General features: G+C 37.1%; 1 protein-coding gene across 6 annotated transcripts in view; it reads left to right on the top strand.

Moving 5' to 3' along the window:
- Window positions 1–25,351, top strand: part of Slc16a7 (solute carrier family 16 member 7) — a 163,550-nt gene that overhangs the window by 124,489 nt on the left and 13,710 nt on the right. For all 6 annotated transcript variants that reach the window (XM_076920387.1, XM_076920382.1, XM_076920385.1 and 3 more), the window contains one exon: window positions 23,191–23,334. In XM_076920387.1, the coding sequence (XP_076776502.1) occupies window positions 23,191–23,334 (144 nt within the window). The remainder of the gene's footprint in view (window positions 1–23,190; window positions 23,335–25,351) is intronic.

Here is a 25,351-nt window from a genome sequence, read left to right as displayed (position 1 = left end):
CAGAGATTTGTCACAAAGAAAACAGAATTAAGTCATGGGAAATATGTTAAAGATATTTGATGAGACGCCAGGGAGACATTTGAAATAATCAAGCACTCACAGAATTTATCATGATCTTAGAAAATGAAAAAGAGGAGGAGGAGGAGGGAAGGGGAAAAACAGAGAGCAAATATGGCTGAGGAAAGCCATCAGTGCTGTTTTTTAGTATGAGAATCTCGGGAGATCTTTTAGGCTGTAGTAAACGTGAGAATGAACAGTTCTCATGCTGTGCCTTCAGCACCATCCTTTCCAAAGATAAGTACAACTTCCGGCATTCCCTTTCTTTTAGTCAGTGTGTCTTGCATATCTGTGTATATCATACGACGTGAATACCTTCCTAATTTCCCAGGTTAAGGTTTATTTGGTGTCTAGAGTGACAGGCTATGGATGTTTCAGAAAATATACCTTCCCATAAGAAACATCGTGGGTATCTGTATATTGTGGAAATAGGTAGGTGATTCAGTGCGCAGAAATTGTTGCATAAAGGAGCCATATATGACTGAAGAAGGAGTGGTACCTAAGATTCCAGGGGAATAATCCCTATAGTAACTAGTTAAGGGCGCACAGTGTTCATTTCCTAGGAACTAGCAACATTGAAGTAGTAAGAGAAAAGTGAGGTGCTCAAACTAAAAGAAGAAAAGGTTCTTTTAAATTACAGAAGAATCAGGGCAAAAGCATAATTAATTATTTACCAATGAAATGAGGTAGAGTTTTCCTTCCCTGGTATTTTATGCACTTTAGAAAATGTTATATTAATATATTGTATCATTTGTCATTAATGCTTTTTTATGCTGTTATACCTCGCTTTTCATTATGTGTTTTTATTACTCAAAACAACTCTTAAGTTTAAATGTTTTTATCATACTATTTCCTTCCCCAAGTTGTCCTAGATCCTCTTCTGCATCCTACCCACCACACTTTAAGTTCTTATCAGAAAATAAGATACAATAACAACACCCCAAAGCCAAGAATACAAAATAAAATTACCCACTCCCCACCAAAAGAAAAAAAAACCTGTAACTGAATAAATGTGCATACAAAAAGGAGTAAGAAGACTAAGAAGTTCCATCCATCCTGTATCTTTAGCACCTAAGTGTATGGATAAAGCTTTAGAGAGAGCAAGTATTTCTGAGTTGTGTTAATAAACAGTGCTCACATGGATCATAGACCACAAACATGCATGGAAGGCAGAGGTATGTGATAAAATGGTCCATGTCTCATTTTCACATATTTCATCTTTATTCCAAAGCTGGTCTCTAATTAAGCTGTTTACCAAAGAAAACCAGGGTCATCGTTATGGTTTTTAGAGATCACTTTAGTGACCAATTTATGTCCAGTAAAAGATGGGATATAGAACAAGTAAGGAAAGGTCAACCGGGGTGAAAAGAGCCACTTGTCTGGGAGGTGTTTAAGACCTGGAGTTGACGTATCTGTTAATTCGTCTGGCGCAAAATGTGGAATACAAGCACTGAGCGAAGATGATGTTTAGTTTGGGGCTTGGTTAAAAGAACGGTAATGTCATTCGGTGAAGCAGGAGTAGAGGAGAAGGAACCCATATTATTCCAGAAGCTAGATTAAAATGGGATTTGTATCTCCAGTTACTTTGATGTCCTCCATGACGTACAAAGCTGAGGATGTAAGAGAGGGGTTGTCCTGCACTGCGTAAGTGCTCTTAATAGGGTGATGGCTGAAGAAAGCTCAGAGGCAGAGATGAAGACGTGTCACCTCTAACAGCATCTTCATCCTAGAGCATCCAGTTAGCCTTGGGTGTGGTGGCTCATTGTAGCCCCAGCATTCGAGGAGCTAAGAGATGAGGATTGCCTTGAGTTCAAGGCTAGCCTGGGTTACACAATGAGTTCCAGGCTAGCCTAAAAAAATAGAGAGCAATCCAAAGTGGGCAACCTAATTCTATCCATGTTGGCATTCCACACCAGCTCTCTGTCTACTTCTATCTAAACTTATCAGAAAATTATTGCATTTTTCCCTCAAAGAATATTGACAAGGTTCATACATAGCAAATAATTAGAGTTCTTATGAAAGACTATGTCCTTGCAGTCTCATTTTTCCTCAAGGCTGGAAAACAATATCGGAAATTTCTCTTTAAAATAAGTAATAGTTTGCTATCAGCAAGTACACAGATGAATATATGAATGTATACATGTGATTTTGGAACAATAGAAAAGAAAGGCTCTAAAATGCTTGTTGCTTAAACAGAAAACATGCCCATGATCCACTGTATTGTAATAAAATTAGCAAAATCTACATTTGAACAAGTCAGTAATTATACCCTATAAAACTATAACAATTAAGTTATCATTTAGTGCAATAATTAAAAGTATTTTAGAACAAGTTTAGAATCTGTTATCTTTTCCCATTCTTGTTGGCTAAATGGAGGAGAGTAACGTAAGATGAAAGAAGAGCAGTGCTTCGACCTCTGAGAGAAGGGGGACACGGGGCTTGGCTTGTTTAAGTCACAGTGTGACAATCTCGAAACGCTTGCGCTAATAAACTTATTGCTTCCTTTATATGTGCATCTCACTATTTGTGGAAGAAGTTTTCAATAATGGCCTTAGAAAATTGGAGGGAGGATAATCTGTAGTTAGCATTTTTCCAGAAGTGTATTGTTTCCTGCGGGCAACGCCGTATATTCTCACGTAGCACCTACTTTACAAAGGAAGGTTAGAACTGCCGGCTTCAGTTTTATGACTGTTGAAACCAACACCAGGATATAGTCAGCAAGAACCGAATATTCACCCCATAGAATGGCTGCAGAGCATCAGTTCATTCACCGTAATCCATGGCTAATGGTGGACAATATCGATTAGGGGAATAAAACTGGGAGTGTGGGAAGAACAGGGCCATTTTGCTGACTATCGATGACTCTGCTGACAGGTCTGTGATGTAGACCTTAAAAACACCAACCACTGTCTATTCCTGAGTAGTGTTTCTCGATATCACAGAATGTACCACTTTGCCTAACTGTGATAATTATCCATCATATTTGCCAGGCATACACGTATCTCTGTGCCTCTCTATTTTAAGATAGGCCTGTAGTTCACACTTAGCTGGTTGTTTGACATCTTTTTCTGAAAAAGAAAATGGAAACATCTTAGTTTATCCGATTACTATAAGATAATGTTTAATCTTTCTTGTTATTTTTTAGCCTTGTTGCCATTTATAACAACAGAGCTGTCAGCTTATTTATTACATGACAGAGAGCTATTCAAGGGGCCCTCCAACTTTACTGTAACACCTCTAGACTCCTTTTGTGAGTTTTGTACATTCTGGAACCAGATATCTAATAATCTACTGTTGGTACTTTGTTAACTGACGATATTTTAATGTGATTCCAACACTAAGTAGAATGACACTTTTCCCAGAATCATAAAAGTAGGCATGCTTCCTACAGTATATATTATGAACTGTGAATGCATATCTAGGGATTTATTAGTAAGCAAGCATCCTACAGTATATATTACAAACTTTGAAAGCATATCTAGGGTGTTATTAATCACCCCATCTGTATATCTACTTCTGTATCTACCTGTCTCACCCATGTCTGTTCTTCACACTAGACTTATCAAAGCAAGCTATTAAATTAGTATTTTTGTTTCACTGTTCACAGGATGAAATTTGCCTCACATTCACAAGGCTGTTTGTAGCAGGCTCTTTACAATGCATAGGAAGTGAGATATTTCTCTCAAGTTTCTACTTTGTAGATCATTTTTAGCTGTAGTTTTATCATTGGCTTTTAGACAGTAAAGCATTTATGTAAAAAAAAAAAAAGAGAGAGTCATGGTGCTGTACCCACAGAAGTGTCCTTGGAGTCAGATGCTTGGCATGTTCCCAAGTCAGTTTGTTCCAGGTTCAATGAGGGGCTCGACCTCAAAATCTAAGTGGGGGACTATTGAGGAAGACATCTGACATCAACCTCTGACCTTCACACACACACACACACACACACACACACACACACACGCACACACGTGCAAACACATATTAGATTGACTAGTACCTTCATTGTCATAATCAAATATTCGATAACAAACAGGATTATTTCACTAAATATTAAACTGCAGAGATTTTAACGAACTAGTCTAATATTTTAGATAGCTTATCCACTTTAAACCATTCATGTGTCTAGCAAACGTGACATTGAAGGATTTGTGTGTGTGTATGTGTGTGTGTGTGTGTGTGTGTGTGTGTGTGTGTGTGTGTGTGTGAATGGCTCCACACTTGTGCTTGCAGACTGGATATTTAAGGTTGTTCTTCATTGGGAAAGCCTTCAAGATAATGCAGCAAAACAGAATGGTGCGTTTTATTAAATTGTGATATTCCACACGTGTGGTTATAATGTTTACAGGTTTACAGGTTTAGTTTGGATTTTTTTTTTTTTTTTTTTTTGTGTGTGTGTGTTTCGAGACAGGGTTTCTCTGTATAGCCCTGGCTGTCCTGGAACTCACTCTGTAGACCAGGCTGGCCTCGAACTCAGAAATCCACCTGCCTCTGCCTCCCAAGTGCTGGGATTAAAGGGGATTAAAGGGGATTAAAGGCATGCGCCACCACCGCCAGGCTTAGTTTGGATTTTTGAGGGTTACAAACCTTTGTCCTTTCAGGGTCTGGCACAGGTTTGTGATTCTTGGGATGTTTCAGAATATTGGAATATCCTGCTTGTGCTGTACATGGGCCTTGTTATTTGTGGTGTGCGTTGCAAAATCTGACTGATTCTGTCCTTCCTTCTAGAGTCTACCTTATAACAACCCCAGAACACAGTATCTCTCCTTACCTTCTTGGTAGTGTTTGAAGCATTTTCTGAATTCTTCTGTCACTTTACCTTTTGGCTGATAAAAACATTTGATTTGATTTTTCTGTTTAGTAGTCATAACAATAAACCTTAATAAGGTTTAATTTGCACCATTACATCTCCAACCCCTCTTCCCCAATGATCCCTGAAGTCATAGTTGCAGGAGTTGAATTATATCCAAGTGCTTGAAATTAACATTATAGAAGGTACAGATATACATACATACATATATACATACACATATACACATATACATATATGTACATGTACACATACATATATATACATCAGCATATACATATGTATATGTGTGTATCTATATTTATATCTATATGTCATCTATCTAGACATTTATATTTTTATCTAGATAGCTATAGATATAGATACACAGATACATGTTCAGTAATTCAAAGAGGTCATGAATTTTAAAGAGAGCAAGACGTAACATCGGAGGGTTTGGAGGGAGGAAAAAACAGGCTGATATACTGTAATTATATTTAAAAATAATAAAAATATAAGAAGTGATTTTAAAAAGCAAATATAGAGCCAGTGTGTGAATCCACAAATGTCTGTCATATGTCACTCCACATCGACCAGTAACTATTCTTGTGAAAACATATGTTCTTCCTGAGCAACAGAAGCAAATGCCTGGAGCCTGGCAGAGTTCTGTGGGAATCACAACACCAAAATTTCCCAAAGAGATTCATGAAGGGCTTCATAGTTTTGCCAAATGTTTGCTTGTGAAATTATCTTGACATCAAGACTCTGAAAATAAATTCACAGGTGTCTCGGGTTACTCTTTTTGTTTATCCAGTGAAAACGGAATGTCTTCACTTCGTAGGAGGAAGAGGTAATATTCACACATCAGATGTAGTCTAGCTAGTTATGTTTCTTATATCAAGGGCTTTGCCCTTCTTTGGGCTGTCACTGGGCTACAAACATGTGGGTAGGGTACACAGTACACTTAAGCCCCGGTGCAGTGTCCTTTAGTATAATCTGACTCAGGGTAAACAGACAGGATCTTTTTCAGTCTACTGCTTTTTTTTTTAACTGTCTTTTTATTCTGAGCCAAAGTTTTGCTGACCTTCTCCTGATACTTTATGCATACTACTTCAACTTCTCTATGTTTTTTTCAGAGTCAGGGGTCAGAATCAACACCAACACTCTTATCTTCTGTGCAAGCATTTGATGCTGTGTGTCACCAACTCTTAAAGTATTTGACAAGTCTCTTTGGCATATTACACACAGGATGCTATGGATGTGGAAGAAGCCCTTCTTCATATGTGGGCACTTGGTTATGAGCCTTGAGGAAGAGCGTTCTCATTTATTGGCTTGGATCTAGCTTGATTGTCTGAACAGAATGTATTAAGATAATTCCGACTCATAATCCTTTTACTGTGCTGCATGTTGTTCCATATTGTGAACTGAACGAAATTTATTACATAGTTTTTTGAAATCCGAAATGTTTTGTAAAGCTATGTTCCAACTTACATATCATTTTAATCACACAGATAAAACTAACCACTGACAACTGCAAAATTACAGGCACCTTTATGGCCAAAACTTTCCAAGTGCTAAAGTCTGCCTAACAATTCTGTATAAAACCTTTTTCTTGTTACATTTTTTAGCACAAAAATAGAGATAGTAACTTTTTTTCTAAAATAGAATTTTAATCTCAAAATTATTGGATCCTCACTGCTGTTGATTTAAAAATAATGAATAATCATGGGGAAAAATAGGTAATATATTTTTATTTATCCTCTGTGTTTATGTCTTTTCTCCACCTTTGTGCTTTTAGTTAATTTTTTCAAAAGTCATTTCATCCATAATTTATTATTGAAAATAGTGTGTGGTAGTAAGTTCTTTCCCGGTAGAGTTATAGAAAAATGCTACAGGAGATTTGAACAAGTGAAAGAAAGTAGCACAGAATTGTGGACAATGACCACTAAAGTGGATAGGTCTTTTTTTTTTTTTTTTTTTTTTCTTGTAGCTATAGGCAACTATTGATTATTAGTAGGCAAGCAGATATAAGCTCTACTTTTGTATTATTCTCATACAGATAGTTGCAAAATAATTGTCTAATTCAAATCTGACAGAGATAGAGGATACTGGACTTCTGCTTACCAAAAATTAAATGATGACACAGTACAACAGTTACCTGTAATGTTCTACTGACTCTTTACCCCAATATCCTTTCTGCTTGTGAAAACACAGAATTGTAATCCACCCATTTCATGAAAGTACTGTGTCTAGTCACTAAACATCTCCACCTCTGAGCTGGCCAAAGGCATTTTACCACAGCTTTCAGATCAAAGATAGCTACACTTTGACCATTTAGATGCAATGGGATTTAATACATTGTACCCATAAGAAAGGGAGGTGAAGCTGCAGAGATGACTCTACAGTCAGGAGCTCTGCTGCACTAGCAGAGGACTTGGGTTCAGTTTCCAGCACCCACGTTCGTTGTTCACCAGTACCTGATGACCCAGGAATGTTTGATCCCCTTTTCTGGTCTCTGCAGGTACCTTGCATGCACGCATAAGGTATACATGCGTATATGCAGGGAAGCATCCATTCACACAAAATACAATTCATAGTTTTAATAATAATTCACATGCATACTTTTGTTATTTTGTATTTAATAATACAAGTATATGTATACATATATTATTAAAATACAAATATTTTAATATTTGTAGGCATATTTTTTCCTACAAAATTTTCTTCGGTAATCTCAACCTCCAGATGGCTGTATTTGGAATGAGGTTTCCCAGGAAGCAACCAGGGCTAGAAGAGGCTGTGTACTTGGAGCTCTAAACCTACAGGGTGAATATTTTTTATTATATTCAGTGAACTCTCTGTCTCTTGACATACACATGTGAACACAGAGTGTGATGGCATTTTACCTAAGAAGAAAGCAAAGGGAAATCAAGATGAAATATACTGTGTTCACCCTGGAATATAACTGTGTTCACCCTGGGTCTTTGACTTTTTGTCTGTAGAAATACGTTCCCCTTCTATAAGCCAGAAAGTGTCCGGCATTTTGTCATGGCAGTGAAAGCAAACGCATGCATTTCTTCAGAGATTCTTCATGATTGAAAGTTTTATCTTCTCACAAGTTTCAATAAAGTACATAAAGTACGTGCTTGTAAACAACTTAGAAATGTAGCCTCAGCTCATTCAACATGTTTGAAAATGGCTTCCCCTAATTTAAATGTCAAAAATGGGAAGCCACTTGCCACCTCTTCAGCTCTATCTGCTTTAATTCAGGTAGATAATGTCTGAATTAAATCAAATTCAAACAAACATTTTAAATGCATCTGAGAATTGTTTGAAAAGTAGACACTGAAAAAAATCATATAATTATCTCATAAAAACTGACTCAAATTAAAATATTGATTCAACATATATACATTTGCAAAAAAGATTAAAACATGAACCCATATGCTGTTTGATGATTTTTTTGAACCAATGGCTATAATATTCAGCAAATTATAACTTATCAAATGAGGACACAAAAGAGTCAATAATATTTTTTAAGCAGGTGAGAATAGTTTAAACAGGCATATCTTGAATAGTTTTATTAGTCTTATCTTCAAATTTAATGAAAGATAAAGGTATATACTGTTAAGACATAACCATAGAATATTCTTTTTTAAGTTTTAAACATTGTGGATGCTAGACATAGTGTAATAAGCCACAAAGAGAAAAGGAAATGACTTATTATCCCATATATGCATATATATAAATTATGTCACATGCACACACATATGTATAAATAATTTTAATAACTCTCATAGAACTAGGACGTAGGAAGTATGGTTACTAGTGGTATGCGGGTCAGTGAGGGAGGAGAGGGATGCAGCTCAGAGCATCCTCAGTGGTCATTACATGTGATGAGTGAGTTTGAGAGATCTACTGTACATCAGCAACAAGGGCGAGTAATACTATGTTGCATGCTCGATGTTTGCTAAGCAGACCCACAGACCAAAAAAAAAAAAAAAAAAAAAAAAAAAAAATGCTAGCGTATGGAACATTAGCATTACTTACAGGGACAGAAGTCATGGAATCAGACTAGACAGGTGTGTTCCTAGAAAGCATCATGACCCTGTCATATAAAACTAGATCTGAAGCATAGATGAGCACACATCATGTTTTAAAATGGAAAGAAAGCAACCAAAGTGATAGAGTAACCCATGTATAACACATCTATGAAGGAAAATCTCCATAAATGTAGACATATTTCTGCATCCCTTGGAGGTAGACATATTGTTTATTAGAGATATAAACCTTTGAACTATAAAGTATACTTTTTAAATTGGCTAATGAAATATATATATATATATATTTCATATGTGTGTGTGTGTGTGCATGTGTGTGTGTGTGTTTGTGTGTGTGTGTTCCTTATCAAAAGCTTGGTAGAGATTAAATTATTGCAGCATTCAGTGTAATAAAAAGCTTCAGAAGTACTGCCATCTTTCTATAGCGCATACTGACATAGTCCTTTTAAACTCCTGTTTCCAATTTTAGAAAAAGGAGTTCTGTAAATATGAATTGTTTTTAGTATAAGATGATATGAACAGCTGTATAATTATTGTTAGGTATGGGATTTCTTTTATCACTTACGATCTTTTACTTCGATATGAGACATAATCAAGAAAGTCCATTGATTAAAAAAAAGTAAGAAGATTGTATGTGTGTTCATGTGTGTTTGTGTGTGTATATGTTCGTAAGTGTGCTCATGTGTGTGTGTATGTGTGTTCACACGTGTATGTATGTGCATGCACGTGCATGCGCACGTGTGTGTGTGTGTGTGTGTACACGCATGTGCAGGAGCTGCTGGCTAGGTTGATGCATTGATTTTCCTCTAATCAACACTGTCAGTAAGTGCCTCACCTTTAAGCTATTTGACAATGTAACCCTATGACCTCAATGGCATCTACAGCCATCACCTGCTCGTGAAAACATCCAGAGGCATGCATTCTGAATTTCAGAATAACTTTAGAGAATCTTCCTAGACAGCTTGTCCCTGTATGAGTTGCCCTGAGCATGCTCACATTCAAGGAAATGTCCGATCATGGCACTAGGCTGCCCAAACAGCATAGAGCCTTCATGTCTCGTCTGCACATGTGTCCTAGACACCCACAGATGGTAAGTAAGAAATAAGATGAGGAATCAGTTAAGAAAGACAGAGGTGTCTCTCTCGGGTGGGCTACTAGTATTTTCTGCAACACAGCCTATTTTTAATTCTTCAGAAATGAATCCAATGAATTCTAAATATAATATATAATATATAATATATAAATATGATGTCAAGGGTAAAATTTATGAACTGTGCATTATGCATGTAAAAGAAACTCAGTCATCCCTCTCAGCAAATGACGTTGCACAGGAGTGACAGCAGAGCGCTGGACCTACCTTCCAAAGCCATTACTTCGAATCTTCAATTTCCTTACGTATAACATGGAAATCAGGTAGAATTTCCAAAGCCTGGGAAGACTGTGAGGATTAAATGGACTTTTATATCTGAAGTAATAGAGCATACCCACAGGGTGTTATCATTTAACCGGCACACCAGCCTTCGAAGGGTAAGATGATTTCCTGTCAGAGAACAAGCCCACAGAAACCGGGAAGTGCTTGATGGCTCTGTTCCTGTGTCAGGAACATTAGAATGAAGGCTGCTGTCAGTTTTCTTTAGATGGTCATAACAGGCTTACCATGATGCAGTGGGCATCCCTATACCCATGCACATAGTAGTAGCACTACATGCACTCAGTAGGACTCACTTGGTTTAATATGAAACTGGGAAGTAAACGTGTGGGGGATGGGCAATAAGAGGGATTGAGGGGAGTTGATATGAAAACATTGTACTTGTGTATAAAGTCTTTATATTTTCTAAAAGAAAAAGACTGAATTAATAGTTTTGATAAGATGTTAGCTTGTCTACTTTCTCTTTTTCTCACACACGACCAATCATTTTTACATGCGACAATTAAAACAATGGTTGAATAAACTTATAAATAAAATACTTTGTTGATAGAAGACAAAATAAACAACAAAAATGATTTTTCTTTTTATTAAAGCAAAGTCATAGAATTTTTCCCACAAGCAGGTCAGTGGCAAGGATAAGGAATGAGCCTTGTACACAGAAGAAGATAGAAAACCATATAGTTCAGAAAATGATCAGTAGATGTATAAGTTCATGTCAAAGTAGTATTTGGTGTCCCCTGAAATCGTGGGAGCTTTGTCTTTGGTAATTGTTGCTTCTGCAGACACTTGAGTAGGAGAAATATCATGTGTTTGTATGTGTGTATTAGTGTATGTATTGGAGTACTTTGAGGGAGATGGGGAGAGACACAGAGAGAAGCATAGAGAGGGCATGCACGCTGAGAACAGTGAACACAAATGATAGCTATAAAGCATCTTGTCATCTATCAGCCCTCTCTCTGTTACGTATCAGATACACATACCATGCTAATCCGTTTCCTTGGTATCTACAGTTACCCTAAAATGTGCTCATTCAGGACTCATTAAAAGGTCCTCATCTTATCTAAGGATTTGAAAGGCTCACTGGCTATAGGTCAGTATACCCCGGATGTCTCCAGCTAACACAAATGAGCATGAATCCTAGCAAATCAAATGGAGAAAGTCATCGGTGCAGACTGTGGTAACTGAAGATGATTTCCTTGTGCAGTGTTTCAATCCCCATCCATTGTAAAGTGAAGGCCACCGAAAGTGGCCTAACAGTATACCCACATGTTTGTCCTTGAGTGGAGGCCTCCATGGCGAGATGAAGAAGGGAGATTTTCAGTCCCAAATCCGAGGCAACATAAACGTAAGGCTGGAGAAGAGGCTGCTATCCTCTGTCCAAATAAAACACTTTCCCAATTCAAAATATCTCTTTTAGAAATATACCTACGACAGGAGGTGGTGGCGCACGCCTTTAATCCCAGCACTTGGGAGGCAGAGGCAGGTGGATTTCTGAGTTCGAGGCCAGCCTGGTCTACAGAGTGAGTTCCAGGACAGCCAGGACTACACAGAGAAACCCTGTCTCAAAAAAAAAAAAACCTAAAAAAAAAGAAAAGAAAAGAGAAGAAAAGAAAAGAAATATACCTATTATATAGTAAACAGGTACATTTCTATAAATTCAAATAGCTTCTTAGAGACCTGCACAGTTGCTTTCGTTCATTTCACTCGACAGAATCCACAAATTCAAGTTTGAAATATAGCCAATACAAAACAAATTACAATATTTTATCATTTCTTCTGTGAGTGTTTATGATGAGTATAAAATTTTGGATCGCTCCAACTGATGTTCAGTTCCAATTCCTCGCTTTAGATTTGATCAAGTACATTTTTGAAACATTTATTATTTTGCAACTCCAAATTTTCTCATAGAATTTGAGAGACTTCTATGTACTCTTACTTATGTAGAGGAAAAAAAAATACCAGGAGCAAGAACTATGAGTCTGTGCTTAGAGAGCATGATAATGTATGAAGTAGACTTATTCTTATATATGTAGATCATATCAGAACTTTGCTATAGGAAGGACAGTTGCATTCCGAGTCCCTGAGAGACAATCCTCTGCATATGTGCTCCACTCAGGAAAGTCACAAGACTCAGCTAACCTGTGTGGCTAATTCTTTGTTGTGACTTTGATATTATTATGAAGACTCCCCCTACACTCTCTCTCTCTCTCTCTCTCTCTCTCTCTCTCTCTCTCTCTCTCTCTCTCTCTCCTCCTTTCCTTTTCTCCTTCCTTACCTCCCTCTTTCCCCACACACAAACACACACAACCAGTAAAGGGACAACATATAGGTAAAGAAGAGAGAATACCAAGTCCAAACTTTCCAGACTTCCCTTGAGATTCACGCTCAATGCTTCATTTTTCCCAGAAAGCATTGTGATAACAGTCACGGAGAGTTGCCAAATAGGAAGATCGTCAGAGGCTTTCTACTTCCCAGTTTTAACTTGTGAGCTGGTCACAGAGACATTCTTGGCTAGTATGTCCCACTTGATGTGCAGCAAACCTTCGGACACCCTAAAGGAAAAAACAACATCACAATTGCCAAAGGTGGTCAGTGTGACAAGTGCACATTGTTTGCAGAGTCCTTTGATTTTGTTATCTCAGTTACAATTTCTTAGTAAAATGCCCCTCTATACTCCACATGCCAGGCAAGATCCAAAGTGGGGAAAAAATTTTCTAGTTGTCTTAGCCTTTCGGTACTAAATGCTAAATATCTTCTGTGCATTTGTTTAAAGCCATTTTGTAATCAAATGACCCTGACTCATTCTATATTTTACTACTTAATATTAATAGACCCCCCTGTAGGTGGAGCTAAGGTGGGAGGAGTAAGGAAAGGAAGAGGAAAAGGAAGAGGAGGAGCTAGAGAGAGAGAGAGAGAGAGAGAAAGAGGAGAAAGAGAGAAAGAGAAGATGATGCAGAGCAGTTGCGGGTAACAACTTACATTTAGGTTAGCTAATTGGGAAACAACTCTAATTGTATGCCATATTGTTATTGAGCATTACCAAACATATAAAGCCTTTGATTAATATTTAAGCATTAGAGTCTCATTTTCCTACCGGGCCCGCATGGATGGCGGGATGGTCTGGGCAATGCCCAACCTTGTAGAGACAGCATGGAAGATTGGCAGAGCCATCTCCTATGCTGGCATCTTATGGGTGGCAGGGTTGATGTTTCTGGCTGGCCTTTTCTAGCTGTGTCGCACATAGCCTCTGGCCGCGGAATATGGCGGCTGAGCTAGGCAGAGCCACCACAGCTTAGATAAATGGCTTGACTAGCAGCTGTTTTAAATATTTAGTGCAACAACCCCCTAAATAAATTAATCAAATTCTTTGCACCCCAGTTTCATTGACTATTACATTCAATTAGGCAGTCCAACCATGGAATAAACCACGACAAAACTATGAACTAACACATTTACAAACCTTAGCTCACTCTTTGGAATGAATAATAATTTCTGATAACTAATAGCATATGGCAGCTACCTATGAAGAACTTATAATAAAATCCATGAGCAAGACACATGAACTGAGAAGAAAACAACTTGCATGTTGCATATGTTCCCATCTGTCAGTGCAACTGGACCTCTGAGAATGGACAAAGGTGGGTAGCAATATTGTCATCCCCATAACACCCTCTCATGAAACAGACTCTTACAGTTTTATGAAAGTGAGCATTACTCTTGATTCTTTAATTCTGAGTTTGCAGGACCAAAAAGGGAATAGGAACTCCACAGGAAGACCAACAGAATCAACTAACCTGGACCCTTGGGGACTCCCAGAGACTGAACCACCAACCAAAGGACATACACTGGCTGGATCTAGGCCTCCCTGTATATTAAATGTGCAGCTTGGTCTTCATGTGGGTCCCAAACAACTAGAGAATGGTCTATCCCAAAAGTTGTTGCCTGTGCTTGAGATAATGTTCTTCTAGCTGGGCTGCCTTGTCTAGACTCAGAGAGAATGCACCTAGCCTTGCAGAGACTTGAAGTGCCAGGGTTAGGTGTGGGGCACCCACTCAGAGGAGAAAAGGAGGAGAAGCAGGAAGGACTCAGAGAGGCAGTGGCCAGGATTTGGATGGTGAGCTGGATATAAAGTTAAAAAATAAAACTAAATTTTTTAAAAAGAGAAATGCATATCATAAGAATTAGTGGCTAGACCAGTTTTATATGTGTACAGTCTAATCTTGTGGATGGTTGTATGTGTGTGTGTGTTTCACTGACTATCAAGCAGAAGTATTTTGATGAGTGTTAACACATAAGAATGTTTATTATGAATAGAGCTAAAAATTGTGTGTATATATATGTATATTATATAATAATGATAATCATTAATTATATGATCAATCTACATATTAAATGTGATTGCATTGACTTTAAACATTGAGATTTATTGACAAAAATAAATAAGTAAGCTTAGAATATAATCACTTGTAAGGCTGTTCCCGACATTTTTGGTTGTGAAAACAATTCATGATTAAGAAAAAGCATGTATCTTGACAAATGTATGATTTTCTCATTTCTCCCTCTTTCCTGTTCTTATAACAAAACACCCTGTTGATATGTCAGACAGTCATGTCCCTTGGGGATGGGGATTAGTTTTAATGTTGGGTGTCTCCTCAAGTTAATATTAAATATTTAGGGATTCTTTCCATAAAAAAAGTCACAAATTGCAACATACTTTTAAATTCCATCCACAGATCCTACAGATCAGAGATACTTTAGGAAATCCCTATCTCTTAACGTTAAGAGGTAAAGAGTTTGAACTGTCTCTAAAAAGAAAAAGATCAATGATAAAGTAAATCTCATTGTGCTAGAAAAAAAGATTACAGATGATATAAATATACCCACACAGAATATCAATCAAGGTAAGGTACAAGGTTGAAAGTAAAATGAATTCATTAAGATTATAATTTTCATTTTACCTTGACTGAAATATCTGTAGAAATGAGAGAAGTCTCCTTCACCACAAAGGAGCACCAGCACCACTAAGTGTTTGTTCTTATGGTTGTCTTTAATTAACAACAGCTACAAGGCAGGAAACATGAGATTAACTCAACCTGTGGATATCTATGGATATAAATGTTTGTTTGCCACACATTATAAAATAAATTGTGATTTCCGGCTTAAATTCAAGTGTATATTTGTGCAAATTTAGGCAAAGATACTTATGAATATAAGTATCTTTGAATTATGCCATTTGTCCATGAGTTATTCAGTCACCACACAGAAAATGGAATTCAAAAATCTAAGAGCTGAGAACGTATTGATTTGTGAGTCCTGATTATTGATGAACACTTTGGATTTTCTGGGTTTACTGTTTATCTTCACATCCATCATCATTCATAAAATGGTATTCATTATTTTCTTCCGTAGATTAGAGTACATTGAGGATTACAGTGTGCTTATTATTTTGTTCTTCATGTAGGTCAGTTGGCTTTACCCTGGGAGCTTGGACAATGATGCGGTCAACTGAATTCAGCTAAGCTGAATTAAATCGAGTCAGTTAACTAATTTTGAGGAAAGAAACAAGAAAAAAAGCCCTATAAATCATCTACATCTGAGTCAATAATTAATGATGGCCAATTTATTCTGATTGTCTCTTTCTTTTTCACTCAGAACTATTTTAATTCAGCTATATGCCTTCCAAAGAGAATGCGCATTTCCTAGGTAATAAGGTCAGGTGAAGTTTCCTATAATGTGCGAGTTTTGTTGTCCTTATCACATCTTTGAGGGACGTTAGCATACTAAAAAAACAATTCTGTTCTTTGCTCTCCTCTTATCATTTTTCCTTTCTTCTTATTTCCCAGCCCCATAGTTTTGGAATATCTGTACGACTGGCCTTAGATCTTTTAAAAAATGTTATCTAGTCTGCTGCTTTAAGTACAAGGTTTTATATTGTTTGGGGGGTTATTTGAACTTTACATTTTAACTACTTCTATTTGCAGGAAAGGATGTGAGTATAAGAGTAACTGAATTTCAGTATGTTTTAACTTTATCCACGTAAATATTCTCAAAGGCAGCATGATCAGATGCAGCCAATTTTAAAACTGTAGTATAGGTTAAAAACTTACTTTTCTAGACCATGTTACACTCACTTCCCCTAAAGCCACACCCCTCATTTCAGGTGAAATATAACTTTTAAGTTACGGGAGAGATGTCAAAGGAAGTCATCTCTACATCAGCCGACTCTAAAACAGACTGACATTAAGTGTGAGTGCACCTAAGTCACAGTAGCATTTTGTACAATGGGAAACACCGTCCGCTAAAGTAAAGCACAATGCGCCAATGTTCAGCCATTACATTTTATAACACCTAAGACAGTTTCGCCGCGTTATCTTAGTGATCTTAATTATTATTGATTGTTTTATACTTACATCTACATCCACACAACTGCATTGAAAAAATATATGTTAAAGAGATCATGTGAGTTATTCCCTCTGAGTCCCTGGCCCCAGGCTCGATGCTCTCTCACTGCTGGGGAGGTAAGACCGCCTCACACCACTGAGCTCTTCATCCAAGCAGGTACCCATATTCTGTAAGCTTTTCTGCTGCTGCTTCCAAGGCATTGTGAGAACTGGTTACACAAAGGACTTTTGTGTGGAGTCAGGTTTCATTTTCATATTCTTCAAAATGTGAATGATTATCAATGCAAATCATGGAATGCAATACAGAAGCCAAGTGCTTAGAACCTGATGGCTGTGCTAGTAATGTCGCGGTTGCCATGTGATCAACAAAAAGCAGCATTTTTTCTATTGATTATTTATTTGTTCCTTTTACATCTCAATATCTGCCCCCCTCTCCTCAACAGTCCCTGCCTCCCACAGATTATTCAGGATGGTTCAGGATGTTGTATTCTGTACCAACAACTTCAAGGCTATTTTCTACTTTCTGCTGTATTCCATTTAGTGTATTTGGTTTTACATTGAGGTATTCGGTCTACTTGGACTTGAATTTTGTGCATGGCGATAAATATGAATCTATTTGAATTCTTTTCTTAAATCATTTTATTCATTTACATTTCAAATGATAAACCCCTTCCTGGATTCCCCTCCACAAGCCCCCCCATCCCATCCCAGTTCCCATTTGCCTCTATGAGAGTGCTCCTCCACCCACTCACTTACCCCTGCTTCACCCCTCTAGCAACCCTCTACACTGGGGCATCAAGCCTCCACAGGACCAAGGGCCTCTCCTCCCACTGATGTCAGATAAGGCCATCCTCTGCCACATATGTAGCTGGAGCCATGGATCCCTCCATGTATACTCTTTAGTTGGTGTTCATTCAGTTAGACAGGCACCGTTTATTGAAGATTATCTCTCTTTTCCATTGTATGGTTCTGGCTTCTTTGTCAAAAATCAAGTGTCCATAGGTATATGGGTTTATTCTGTCTTTGATTTCATTCCATAGATCAACCTGTTTCTATGGCAGTACCATGCTGGTTTTCTTACTACTACTCTGCAATGTAGCTTGAAGTTAAGGATGATAATGCCACCCAGAGTATTTTTTATTGTTTTGTTTTTCCATATGAAGTTAAGAATGGTTCATTTAAAGTCTGTAAAGAATTGTGTTGGAATTTTGATGGAGATTGCATTGAATCCATGCTTTTGGTAAACTGGCCATTTTCATTATTTTAATCCTACCAATCAATAAGCATGGGAGATCTTTCATCTTCTGATGTCTTCAGTTTCTTTCTTTGGGGACTTGAAATTCTTGTCAGAAAGTTCTTTCACATGCTTGGCTAGAGTTACACCAAGAAATACTATTTGTGGTTATTGTGAAAGGGGTTGTTTCCATGATTTCTTTCTAAGGCCATTTTTCATTTTTTAAAGGAAGGCTACCAATTTCTTTGAGTTAATTTTGTATTCAACCACTTTGCTGAAAGTGTTTACCAGCTATAGAAATTCTCTAGTAGACTTTTGGGGGATCACTTATGTATACTATTATATCATCTGCCAGTAGTGATACTTTGATTTTTTTTTTATTTCCAGTTTTATCTTCTTGCTTTTCTTTAGTTGTCTGCTCTAGCTAGGACTTCAAGTACTGTTTTGAAGAGATTGGGAGGGAGTGAACAGCTTTGTCTTGTCCCTCATTTTAATGGAATTGTTTTACATTTCTTTCAATTTAATTTGATTTTGGCTATTGGCTTACTGTATATCATCATCTTTATTGTGTTTAGGTGTGTGTCTTATATCCCTGATCTCTCCAAAATTTTTATCATGAAGGGATGTTGGATTTTGTCAAAGACTTTTTAATATCTAGTGAGATGGTCATAAGTTGTTTTTCTTTCAGTTTGTATATAGGGTGGATTAGATTGATTGATATTTGTATACTGAGCCACCTCTGAAACCTTGGGATGGAACCCACTTGATGTGGTAGGTGATGGTTTTGGTGTGTTCTTGGATTTGGGTTGCAAGTAGTTTACTGAGCATTTTTGCCTCAATTTTCAGAAGGGAGATTAATCTGAAACTCTTTCTTTATTGAGTCTTTTTGAGTTTAGGTACCATGGTGACTGTGGCCTCATAGAATGAGTTTGGCAATGTTCTGTCTGTTTCTATTTTGTGGAATAGTTTGAGGAGTATTGGTATTTTTCTTCTTTGAAAGTCTGGTAGAATTCTATACTAAAACCATTTGGACCTAGACATTTTTTTGCTTGGGAGACTAATGACTGCTTCTATTTCCTTAGGGGTCATAGAGCTATTTAAATAGTATATCTGATCTTGATTTAACTCTGGTATGTGGTATCTGTCTAGAAAATCATTCATTTCATTTAGATTTTCTAATATGTGGAGTATAGGCTTTTGAAGTAAGACCTAATGATTCTTTGAATTTTTCCAGTGTCTTTTTTATGTCTCCCTTTTCATTTCTGATTATTTTATTTGGACATGCTCTCTCTCTCCCTTGCCTTTTAGTTAGTTGGCTAAGGGTTTGTCTATTTTGTTGATTTTTTTTCCAAGAAGCAGCTCTTAGTTTTGTCAATTGTTTTTATTGTTCTCTTTGTTTCTAATTGATTTCAGCTCTGAGTTTGACTCTTTCCTGCTGTTCCCTCTCTTGGGTTCTTGGGTGCGTTTGCTTTCTTATTTGTTTATTTTCTAGTGCTTTCAGGAGTGTATTTATATTGTTAGTATGAGGACTTTTCCAATTCTTTATGAAGTCCCTTAGTACTGTGAAACTTCCTCTTAGCGCTGCTTTCCTTGTGGCCCATAAGTTTCAGTATGTTGGGCCTTCATTTCCATTGAATTCTAGAAAGTTATTAAGTTATTTTTTTTTTATTTTTTCCCTGATCCAGTGATCATTAAGTAGAGAGTTGTTCCATTTCCATGTATATGTAGGCTTTCTTCTCTTTCTATTGTTGTTGAAGTCCAGCTTTAATCCATGGTGGTCTGATAGAATACAAGATATTATTTCAATTTTCTTGTATCTGGTGAAGCTTGATTTGTAGCCTACTATATGGTCAATTTTGGAGAAGGCTACATGAGCTGCTGAGAAGAAGGTATATTCTTTTGTGTTTTGGTGAAACATTCTGTAGATATCTGTTAGACCCCTTTAGTTAATACCCTCTGTTTTATTTCTCTATTTACTTTGAATCTCGATGATTCTAAGTAACTTTATGAGAGTGGGGTATTGATGTCTCCTATTATTAATATAGGGGTTCCATGGGTGGTTCACGCTTTAGTACTGTCTCTTTTGTGAATGTAGGCGCCCTCTCGTTTTGGCCATAGATGGTTGAGATGTCATTTTGCTGAATTTTTTTCTTGATGAGTATCAGGTGTCTTTCTACATATTTTTGGCTACTTTTGGTTGAATGTCTATTTTATTAGATAGAGAATGGCTACTCCAGCTTGTTTCTTGGATCCATTTCCTTGGAAAACCTTTTCCATCCCTTTTCTCTAGGGTAGTTTCTATCTCTGATGCTGAGGTGTGTTTCTTGTATGTAGCAGAATGATGTATCCTTTTTATATACCCACTCTGTTCAAATGTGGATATTGAGAGTTATTAATGACCAATGATTGCTACTTTCTGTTGTTGTTGATGTTTGGGTGTGTTCAAATGTGTGTGTGTGTGTGTGTGTGTGTGTGTGTGTATTCTTTGTGTGGAATTATCTATTTCTTGCATTTTCTTTAGTATGGTTATGCTTCTTGTATTTATTGGAGGTTTTTTTTTCTAGTATCCTCTGCAGAACTTGATTGGTGGAAAAATATTGCTTAAATTTGGTTTTGTCATAGAATATCTTGTTTTCTCCATCTATGGAGACTCAAAATGTTTCTAGATTTAATGATCTGGGATGGCATCTGTGATCTCTTAGAGACTGTAAAACATCTTTCCAAGGTCTTCTGGCTTTTAAAGTCTCTGTTGAGAAATCTAATAGGTCTTGCCTTTATTTTTTTACTTGGCCTTTATCCCTCATGGCTTTTAATATTCTTTCTTTCTTCTGTGCATTTAGTGTTTTATTATTATGTGGCTTGCAGTTTTTCTTTGCTGGTCCACTACATGTGGTGTTCTGTAAGCTTCTAGTACATTTGTAGGCATCTAGGCTTTTTTGGTTAGGAAAATTTTCTTCTATAGTTTTGGTGAAGATATTTTATTGCCCCTTTTAGCTAAAAATCTTCTTTTCCTCTTATTAGTCTTAGATTTGGTCTTTTTATAGTTTTGTGTTACCAACTTTTTGCTTTAGCATTTTCTTTGGCATATGTATTAATTTCTTCTATGGTATCTTTTAAGCCTCAGATTCTCCCTTCATCTCTTGTGCTGTTGGTGATACTTGTATCTGTAGTTCCCGTTCTCTTTCCTAGGTTGTTCGTCTGCACAATTCCCTCACTTTGGGTTTCCTTTATTTCTATTTTCATTTTCATGTCTTGAACAGTTTTGTTTATTTCTATTACCTCTTTGATTGTATTTTTCTATATTTCATTAAGAGACTTATTCATTCCCTCTTTAAAGCCTTTTATCATCTTTATAAGATTAGATTGAAGGTCATCTTTTGCTATTCAGGTGTGTGAGGATATTCAGAGCTTGCTGTATCAGAATAGCTGGATTCTGGTGGTGGCATATTGCTTTGATTTTAGTTGATTGTGCCCTTACGCTGACTTTTAGCTGTTTGGTTCTCCCTAGTGTTGGCAGGCCTGGTTTCACCTGATGGGAGCAGGCATCTGGGGTTGTAGGTAGAGCTGGTAGTCCCTGGCAGTAGCAGGCTTCAAGGGATAAATGCCAAGCTGGTCAGCCCTGATGACTTCAGGCTTCTGTTTATCCTGGGTGGAGGCAGGTTTCCAAGAATCCAAATGGAGCTGAAGGATGTTCCTTGAGGGTTCCTGGGCAGCAGCCAGTCCCCAGGAATGCAGGCAGAATTGTGGCCAAGGGAAACAGAGTGCAGAGGGAACAGGGTGGAGCTTACTCTCTCTGGGTATTCCCTGAGGGGCTGGCATTCAGAGAATTGGAGTAGAAGTCTCATCTGGTGGTCATTGATGGCTCGAGGCATCTGCAACAGTCAACATATCTTAAGTGAAGGAAGTGTGGGCCTGACAAATAATTCAGAGGCAGTTTCAGCCCTAGGGAACCTGATACCCTGTTATGGCCTCTGAGTAATATGCATATATCCATGCATGTGTCTACACAAGTGCATACATGCATAGAAACACATACATGAACACAGACACATACAAAACATGGACACACACAAACATGCATACACATATGCATACACATATGTACACACATTTACTGCACACAACACATACAACACACAATTTTAAAAATAAAATCTTAAAAAATGGGAATCAATAAAATGTGATAGTAAATAACAGTCATATTTGAGTATAACTAACAACTTAAGCTCCAGTTAAAAACTTAATGTGCCTATATACACATTATTTCAGAAATGTAGACTAAAGCTTTGCATAATTCCTGGATCTTTTAAAACATAATTACTATCATTTTAAAGATGCTTGTTAACTGTGTTCCATTGAAAACTTTTGCATTACGTTTGATTGATATTAGTCTTACAAACTATATATGCTAAATGTTTCAACTTTTCATGTGTTTTTTATAATATAATTAAAAAACTCAATAGGAACTGAGGCAGTGGGACCAGAGATTAGGAGTACTTGCTGCTCGTGCAGAGGATCTGTGTTCAGTTCCCAGAACACACATTTGACAGCTGTAATACTAGCTATAGAGAATCCGATTTCCTCTTCTTGTTTTCACACACACATAGACACACACAAACACACACACTCATACATTACACACATACACACTCACACTACACACAGAGAGAGAAACACACATATATACACTCTGACACACACAGACATCCTACACACACAGACATACAACATATGCAGACCCACATACACACACTCTACACACACAAACACAAACACACATGCAAACACACACAGACACAGAGACACACACTACACACACACACACACATAAATTCACACACCCAAGCAAAAACTCACATTTACATACACACTCAACACAAAGTCACACACACATTCACACACATGAAAATTAAAATTAATCTTAAAAAGTAAATTACTCCCTAAATGAGAGTGGCAGTTCTTTTTTCTAGTTCCCTATAATCAGGCCTTTGAGATAGGAAGATCACCCTAACCCTGGACGCCCATCTCCCATCTCAGAAAAGCAATTCAAATAACGGTTAAAAACAAACCAGTCGATGTGATGTATATTCACATATACACGTGAACTGATCTCTTCTGAGATCACTGACCTGCACCATCTCACCTCTCAGAACAAAGAAGAATTAAGGATAAATCTATGATCCCTTCAACTAATATTTTTTTTAATCATTTGTCTACCTCAGGTCCCATCAGTAGTATGTTGGTGAATAACTATGGCAGCCGGCCTGTGGTGATAGTAGGAGGATTATTATGCTGTGCCGGAATGATCTTGGCTTCCTTCAGCAAGAGCGTGATAGAGCTTTACCTCACTGTTGGCCTCATTGGAGGTAAGCCAGGTTCTGCTTTCATCCGAACCCGTATGAAAAGCATGAACAAAAAACAATTCTTCATGTTCTGTTTGACCTTATCCTTAAAAGCAAGTCTCTTCTCAGTTTTTTTTTTTTATCTGATACATTAAAATACTACCCAGAGTAGGGATAAATGATTTTAAAAAGTTGCCACACAGTTAGGCTTGTGTCATCCTGCAGGTATGGCAACAGAAGTAGATTGGGTTGGTTTTGGCTTGGACATGTTTTACTCTTGATTAAGTTGGGGTGGTGGTGTAAATACCTTCTAGTATGACAACTTCCCTTATAAAACATGAGTTTATTTTTATTTAGGCTTTCTGACTCATCACTAATAATGTTAAAAGTGGTGTCAAGTAGACTGTTGAGATAACATTCATTAAGCATCTACAATAAAATTCTTCTTAACTATACTTTAATGAGTGGCAGAGAGAGCTACTTAACCTTTCTCTTGTTGAAATGACCTGCTTACAAATGCTCACACAGACCGTGGAGATGGCATCATTGTGCCTTATGATAGAGCCCCTTTCACTGAAAGAAACCTAAACTGTATGCTTCAAGACACCATTTTTATTTTCCTTATCAATAAATTTTATTTAAAAGTATAAATTTTATATTTTCAGAGAAAATGGACTTCTGGATAATAAAGGCTAAATTAACATTTTCTCTTTAGTTTTGAATTGAGGTCAGTCTAGATTTAAACTTGTAAGCCATTTGCTGAAGAAAAAAATTAGGCTTTACAGGCTAATGAATAGCAGACATTACAAAGCATGTCTGCTGTTTGTATCACATATATGTTATTATAATTATATATTATACATAGCATTATATATAATATTATATGTAATATATAACATTATAAAACCAGCATAGGGGAAACTGAGGCAAGAAAGTTTGAGCCCAATGTTAGTTTTGACTGCACAGTGAGTTCAAGACCCAAATGGACTACATACTAAAAGCAACAAAAGTAAAGAACTGCAATAATAGTGATGACCAGTCTTGACATGTGTCACCTCTCCATGTGACTCTGGCTTTTAAATAATATTTTTCATATTTTAAATGTCAAACCTAAGCATTCTATATCAAAGCCAAGGACTGTAGTGGGGAGACTGCCTGTTTTCCATATCTACAGACATCCTGACTCTCTTGTTTCTCACTAGAGAAGACAAAGAAGGTGAGATAAAGATACCATTGTTTTGAAGTTCCCATACTTGGGTTTTCATCACCATCCCTGCTATTCAGACACAATTACAAGTGTTTGGGTCTTGGTGGCCTTGGTCATTCTAGAATGTGGTGTTTCCAGAATGAACCACTGTGTGGTCTTTCTAGAATGAACCACTCTGTGGTGTTTCAGGCAAAAAGTCTTCATCTTTTTCAGAGAGAAGGCAAATAAAGATAAATGAAATTTCCTACGTGGGTTCTTGGTTCAGCTTCCTCTGCTGACAAGCTACCTGCCCATACATCTATGAGAATCTGCCTAACTATACCAGTTCTACATATCTCAGTGCTGCACTTGAGGAAAAGTTAGAGAGGATACGCCCTCTTTTCCTAAAAGTGCTTTTTTTTTTGTTCCTTTCACAGCTTTTAGACAAAATTTATTCTAGAAATTGTCATCAAGGGTTTTGATTATTTGTATATACTGTTATATATCCCAGAATATATCCAGCAATATGGTTTTTAATTATCCAAAGTAGTAGGATAAAGGATTCACACCTTAATCATCCTTTAGAAATAGAATAGTATAAATAGTAATATAGCAAAAGAGATAATTTACATAAATTAATTTGTGTGCTTTTAAAAGGACTATTCGTCTACACTGCTGAAAAGGATCATGTCTAGGGGATCTGCAAAAACCCATACTGCTGAGAATCTCAGGGTGGGAACTGGGCCCCAAAGAGTCAACTAAAGCTTCTTAAAATAAAATGTACTCCAGCTCATAAAAGGACATTTTTAGTTAACCCGTGGGTAGCTCTCTAGATATCACATTTAGAATGTGGTG

Source organism: Arvicanthis niloticus, chromosome 22, assembly GCF_011762505.2.
Source record: "Arvicanthis niloticus isolate mArvNil1 chromosome 22, mArvNil1.pat.X, whole genome shotgun sequence".
NCBI lineage: Eukaryota > Metazoa > Chordata > Mammalia > Rodentia > Muridae > Arvicanthis > Arvicanthis niloticus.
This window is presented reverse-complemented; position numbering and strand designations above follow the sequence as displayed.